General features: G+C 42.3%; 1 protein-coding gene across 1 annotated transcript in view; it reads right to left on the bottom strand.

The window, feature by feature from the left end:
- LOC109477935 overlaps positions 1 to 6,426 on the bottom strand; it is a 32,019-nt gene extending 25,593 nt beyond the window's left edge. Inside the window, exon 1 of the mRNA XM_019779399.1 lies at positions 6,293 to 6,426. Coding sequence (XP_019634958.1) covers positions 6,293 to 6,382 — 90 coding nt within the window. The 5' untranslated portion in view covers positions 6,383 to 6,426. The remainder of the gene's footprint in view (positions 1 to 6,292) is intronic.
- Between the last annotated feature and the right edge of the window lie 307 nt (positions 6,427 to 6,733).

The raw sequence follows: 6,733 nt of genomic DNA on the forward strand, positions 1-6,733 counted from the left end.
GTAGCTACTTTCGGCTAAGGGGTATCGAAATGAAAACAACAAAAAGAGGACACGGGTAAAAATCTGAGAAATCAAGAGATCTTGAGCTACTTTATTTATTTATTTTATTTTCGGGGTGACCCACTCAGTGATGACACTGCTTTTCAGAGGTGCCCTGTCTTACACAAGTAAACAAGTTACTGATGTTGAGTGACGGACCAAGACAGCTGATTAGTGAGATTATATCCAGTGGAGTGACTATGCTCATGAGTCCCCATTAACACTGATCATCCCGCTGGTACCATTAATTACGCATGATAATCCACGATGTGTTTCCACTGTTACCACTCCATTAAGGCCAATGATATGATAGCCGTGGTTTCTTAGCCTCTACTAGGCTTCAGGAGACGGCTGCAAAGAGTAAAAATTGGCCAAATACAGATATAACATGCCATGGGTGTTTGCCTGCTGGAGAGAACAGTTTGCCGCTCCTGAAGCACTGTTTTCTCATGCGGACCAACTCCCCTGGCATGCTATCTCTCTATTTGGCCGATTTTTTTACTATTTCCAGCCGCCACCCGACGCCTGGTAGCGGCTAGAGGTTTCTGCTGAATCTGGATCATCAACGATAAGATTCTCTGAGATTCTGGTTAATGCGATACTAGCTGAAATGTTTCGAAATGTTCTAGTTATGGCCGTCTTTCAATGTTTAGAAGGGCAGTGTAAGAGAAAGGGTATGAAAAATGGATATTGTTCATAAATGACTGCTTTACCAAAGCAAAATTTACTACCCATTTCTAAATGTTACCATTTTCTTCCAGTTCCAAAAAGCTGTTACGTCGTAATGATTATGATCACACGACAACAATGAAGGTATTGTTCATACATGACTGCTGAATCTACAGCATACTGAAAATTACACTAAATCTTCAATTTCAAAAGCTGTTTCGTAGTAATGATCACACGGAAGTAATATGGATATTATCCATACATGACTGCTGAATTCATAACTCATTTTATGATGCTTAAAATTACAATAAAGCTCCAATTTCGAAAGCTGTTTCGCAGTAATGATCACACTACAACAATAGACTCGAGATGATTAACTATGGTATAGAACACTACCCAATCCTTACAAGGTAACGGCACCTCATTTTTGAGATTTATGCTCGTATAGGGCCCATTTACCGCGGAGCATTAACTGGCCATAGCAGTGCCGTGCAAAGAGGCTTAACACTCGGCTTTTACGAGATTCTTCACATCCATATTGTCCTGTGGGTAACATAATGGTCAGGTAATACCGTCTGCGGACATTTAGTATTGTGGATATTACAGTTGCTATAAGGCCCTACTATCCGCTGGACCGAAACCATATGGATATCAAACTAGGATACATGGCTTTATGATTAGGATTAGGATTATGAGACAAGATGTAAAAATATAAACAGAACACGCAAAAGCTCAGCTCCAGAACCAACTTGGAGGCGCCCTAGAGGCCGTCCCAAGAGCAGATGGGAGGACCAGGTTTTCAACGTGTTGGACAGTTTAGGGGTCAGCAGAACTGACTGGAGAGCGCTGGCAGAAAACAGAACATCCTGGAGGGACATGTCTGCAGCCGCCATACATCTACCCTGATATTTGCAGTTTGATTGATTGAAAACCTACATAATGTACAATTTTATCAGTGAAATTCGTGTGTGCTGTTCATTATAGATGTGGTCACAGCCTCAATGAGAATGAACCATTGAAGGCGCAAAATGAACACAACCGCTCCCGGGTACGCCCCTTGAATGGACCCAGTGAAATACAATCGGTAGTTAGTGTTACAGGTAGATGTGTTTTTATGAAATATCCACCTTACTGTTTATTAGAGCTGTCGTCGCAGCCTCAATGGAAACGGACCATTGAAACCGCTCCCGGGTACACCCCTTTTATGGAACCAGTAAACTACAATCGGTAGTTACTGGTAAATGTGCCTTTATGAAATATTCGCCGTACCGTAAAGGTTTGGCAGTACAAGGGATTATAATAGTAAATCAGAGCATGATTACGGACACACCAATATCCTGGGGATGCAGGATTTAGGGCATAAACACAGTAACATAAACCCTTATATCTATAAGCTTTATGCAGAGAAAATGTACAAGATGCTTTTCTCATATTTTATAATATAGATTTTATGTCAAGATTGCGAAATTGCAGAAAAATGGGTCCATGCTCTGATGAGCAGTTCATAACATAAGAAACAACCGTTCAAAATAAGCTACAGTTGGGGGGGGGGGAGGTTATGGGGCTCTCGGTTCAGTTTTGCTGTCCGTCACTAGTAGTTCTCGGTTGCTTTCTTGCTTTCTGTGCTTGGTTCGTCTCTACTAAATACTTTTTTGTTACCAACGTTAAAAGGAACACTTTAAATTATTTCATAGCCATATTCTTTTTTAAACGCGTGACGTGAATCATTGATGATACATCATGGGGTTCCTGACGCAACAATTTGCAGGTACTTACACATGTTTATTACTGCATTTATTTTTTCACTATATGACGCATATAATTTTACTGGCCGGAAAAAAACATTTAGGAAAATAATGAATGTTTTTTTACCTATTTTGACCAACATGTAAATGTAATATTTTTGATGGTGAAACGTTGTTTTGTCGATGTTACAAGTAACTAGTCATTTGAATTTGAGGCAATGCATCTATCCAGCGGACCAATGCCCCTGGCATGTTAGCTCTCTATTTGGCCGATGTCTACTCTTTCCAATGCCACCTTCCGAAGCCTGGTAGAGGCTAGTGGGCTACAGAGTACAGTTTGCCGCAACTGTGAGAAAGACGTGAATTCTCCAGAGCTGTTAAAGAGTGGACAGAACACCCAAATGGCCAAACCGTTCATGAATTCTAGCCTAATGTCAATAACCCTCTGATAAGACTGATATCTTACATAAATGGGCACATCTGACACCCACAGGCGTTTCATAACTTTAATCAGAAGCCACGCTTGTGCCGATAAGTGCGTTTATTGAACCTTGCTTTGATCTGATTTTGTTTCTTGGAAATCAAATCAAATCAAACCAAATTAAACCCACCTTCTTGTCTCATTGGAATGTGAAGGTTGGTGTGGAAAATAAAATAAATGACGGTATCAAATGCTGGCATAAAAGTTGTTTTCAAATTTTATTTGTTCAACTGTGCATTCTTTGTACCACCTCGGCAGAAAATAGGTTTGTATACGTTTTGATTCTGCGTGTGTGTTGTTTTAAAACCGATGACACAAAAAGCTACAGCTAAGATGTAAGATCTGTCCACGTTGATAGCAAGCTATACATCGACGCTTGTAGCACGTAAGACATATTTGATATGAGTCGGCATCTTGAAAACAAATTGCTGAAAATGAAATTTGACCCAATTTCTTGTGTTCCGCGAGATTAAAGATTGTTTTCCAACGAAGAAAGAAAATGAATTTGAAACACGGTCTGTGAAGTCATCTCTTTATGTGATCTCAACACAAAATAGTTTATTTGATCGTTTTGTTCTTCGGAAAATCATTGTACAGTCAAAGATACATCAAACTCAAAAAGCGGAGACCAGAAGAAATGTAAAAAAGATGGGGGAAGAAGCATGGTCGAAATATATTTCCCTATCTTAAGCTTACACCGACTGAATCATCATTGTGGTCTCCAACTGCCAGAGAATGTGTTCCATTGCCATCTTGTCCTTAATTACATTCTGAATTATCGCAATTTCCTGCTTATTTCTGTCCTCCACGATCCAGGCGGATCTATAAATCCTTTCAGATCCGATCCTGCCAAGCCGAGCCTTCCGTCTCTAGTTTGTGAAGCCTCCCATTAAAGTGGCAGTTCCGGAGGCAATCAGAGTTTTCCACTCAGGCCTTTTGTCGGCAATCTGGCAGGGATTTAAGCAAAGAGTCTTCTACAGATCCTTCCCGGACGTAATTAAGCAGCCTCTACCAGGCTTCAGGAGGCGGCTGGAAGAGTTTTGTACGAGTAGTATTGTTGTATTACTGCCATGATTTTCCTCTTCCTGAAAAAATGCAAAACTAAAACACGTAGAACACTGACACTGCTTGGCGGATTAATTCGAGGTCTAATTCTAGACTGTTGGGAAGCTGAATGCCTGGAGCTGCCGCTTGCTGTGATGGGTTGATTGGCCCTAAGTGCCACTAACATCTGCCCTTTGAAGTACGCTAATTACACCAAAGCTGTGGTAGATTGTGCTTAAGGCTTGGAACGTTCCAGATTTATGTACATGCACGCGTGAATATTGGTTTATATATCTAATCTCCAAGCAGATCTGTCGGTGGCAACACAGTATCCATTGGCCACAGGAGTGTCCATTAGCCACCGAATATAATCTCGAAGATAATCGCCAAGCAGATCTTTCGGTGACAAGACAGTATCCATTGGCCAGAGGAGTGTCCATTAGCACTTCGGTGGCTAATGGTGACTCCTCTGGCCAATGGATACTGTCTTGCCACTGAAAGATCTGCTCGGAGATTATTAAATATCTACGTCTAAAGCTCTGTGTGTGACATCCGCATCGCCGGCAGAAAAGAGAAGGACCGCTGCTGAGAATTTTACCACCGTGGAAGAGCGGCAACTTCACAGGAGCTTGTCTCATCAATTCTACATCTAACAAATGGTTCTGGGCCCGCAAATTAAATGCGTGATGTTATGGACAGGTCGACGGCGCTTGACAAGTCGCGTGCGCTGTCGTGCTGAGCTCTGATCTGCTTTGAACAACGGATGTACAATTTTTGCATATTAGCTAACGAGACGGCCCATTACAACGAAGTGCCAGCATCATCCTCTCTGATGAGGCCCAGGCAAAAATGAAGACAGGTCAATAATGCAAAAACTGGAACAAGCAATATATCAAGATCAGGGCCCGTTTTTAATTGGGGTATAACAAAATCAAAAAAGAGGAAAAACTAGACAAGAGAGACAGTAGGTTTTTTTAACTATTTTCGTTTTTTTAAACTTTATCTGTCTCCGGGAGCAATCCCTTCGTTTGCTTCTGGGGCTGGGACAAATTTTTGGTCAAATTTACGCAATAAAATGCTGCTTTTGATAATCCCTAAATTATCGCTTCAGATGCTTTAAAATTAAGATGCCAAATTATCCCTAAAGTCGGATCTTGCCAGTGGTTGACCCAAAAATGTTGGAGTCGGTGGGTTTTTACTAGGGTCGGTCGGGAAAAGCAACATTTCTTTTCATAGGTCTGAGCTGATACTATATTTATATGTAAGACCTTCATAATCATGCACGTATAGTGCACGTATAATGGGCCTTATTAATGACAAAAATGAATACGATTCATCTTCAATGATCATTTGTACTACTAGTATGTTGTCATCGTCATCAAGGACACCACCATATGTTATTTCGGGATTTTACTAGTTCGTGGAAACCAAAACTGTCCAGTGATGGTTTATGCGATGTTTTGCCATGTTCAGTTGATAACGCTAAAATGGTAGCATGAGGCGTCCGTACAAAATCTTCTCATCATCAGTTAGCCCGCACGGCACTGTTCTATTTACTGATTGCTGTTGCGTCAAAGATAGATTTTACAAGTTAGAAATGTGAGCACAGATCGCGATGGATTTTTTTAATTTGCAATACTTTTTCTGTAAAGAAAATGTCCTCTTATTCGGTAGACTTAAGAACCATTCTCTGGAGCTATCCAACATTCATAGCTTAGTAATCGGTGTCCTTCACATTACTTTTGGTACTGCTACTGGTGAGTTTACCTGTCCGGTGCATAAGGGGAGACTTACCTGGCTACTATTGGTAAACGTAACGGTACGTTTCGGGTCTTGAGGCCAAACCTCATACGTTACACTTACGGGGTAGCCTATAGTTTATGGTCTATAGTTATAGATTTTGGGTACTCGTGAAGCCTAACTGTACACCAGCCAATAACGGATAAAATAAGTAGAACATCATCGCACCTCTTCTTCGTAGTATTTTCGGGCCTAGCAGTCAAACCTCCTATCAGCGTTTACACTTTTAAGTTTTTGGCTCTTAAGCTTTTGGCCAGCCGGACAGCCCATAGTTATATATTATGTCTCGAGCAGCCTTACTGTATACCAGCCAATAACGGATAAAATAAGTAGAACATCATCGTACCTCTTCTTCGTAGTGCTTTCGGGCCAAGCAGTCAAACCTATCAGCGTTACACTAAATTATAAAGAGCTACGCCACAGCTACAGGTTTTGGCCAGTCGGACAGCCAATAGTTCTAGCTTTTGGCTCGGGCAGCCTAACTGTACACCAGAAAAGTAGAACACCATCATACCTCTTCTTCGTAGTGGTAGTCGGCCATCGGCAGCGCCTGTGAAGAGACGACAGCCGCTAGGAGGATCGTCAGGCAGCAGAGGGTGTTCATGGTGACTATGGGTGCCGTTCTCACGGAGATGCCGGGTTCAGAAACAGGAACAGGAGGCGGTCTCGTGCTCGTCGTGCGTGGCAGCTTCGGTTTAACTCATCGGCTTGCCAGTCCTCCTCTTTCATACCCTTTTCCCGCCTACATCATCGAGCACGTGTCGGCAACGTCACACTGGCGCGGCGCTCTGATTGGTTGAACGCGTGCGTGACGTCACACAGATGCGGCGCTCTGATTGGTCGAACGCGTGCGTGACGTACTCAGCTTCGGTTTGACTCCTCGGTTTGCCAGTCGTCCTCTTTCATACCTGTTTCCCGCCTACATCATCGTCACGTGTCGGCAACGTCACACTGG

Source organism: Branchiostoma belcheri, unplaced genomic scaffold, assembly GCF_001625305.1.
Source record: "Branchiostoma belcheri isolate BF01 breed outbred unplaced genomic scaffold, Haploidv18h27 scaffold105, whole genome shotgun sequence".
Lineage (NCBI taxonomy): Eukaryota > Metazoa > Chordata > Leptocardii > Amphioxiformes > Branchiostomatidae > Branchiostoma > Branchiostoma belcheri.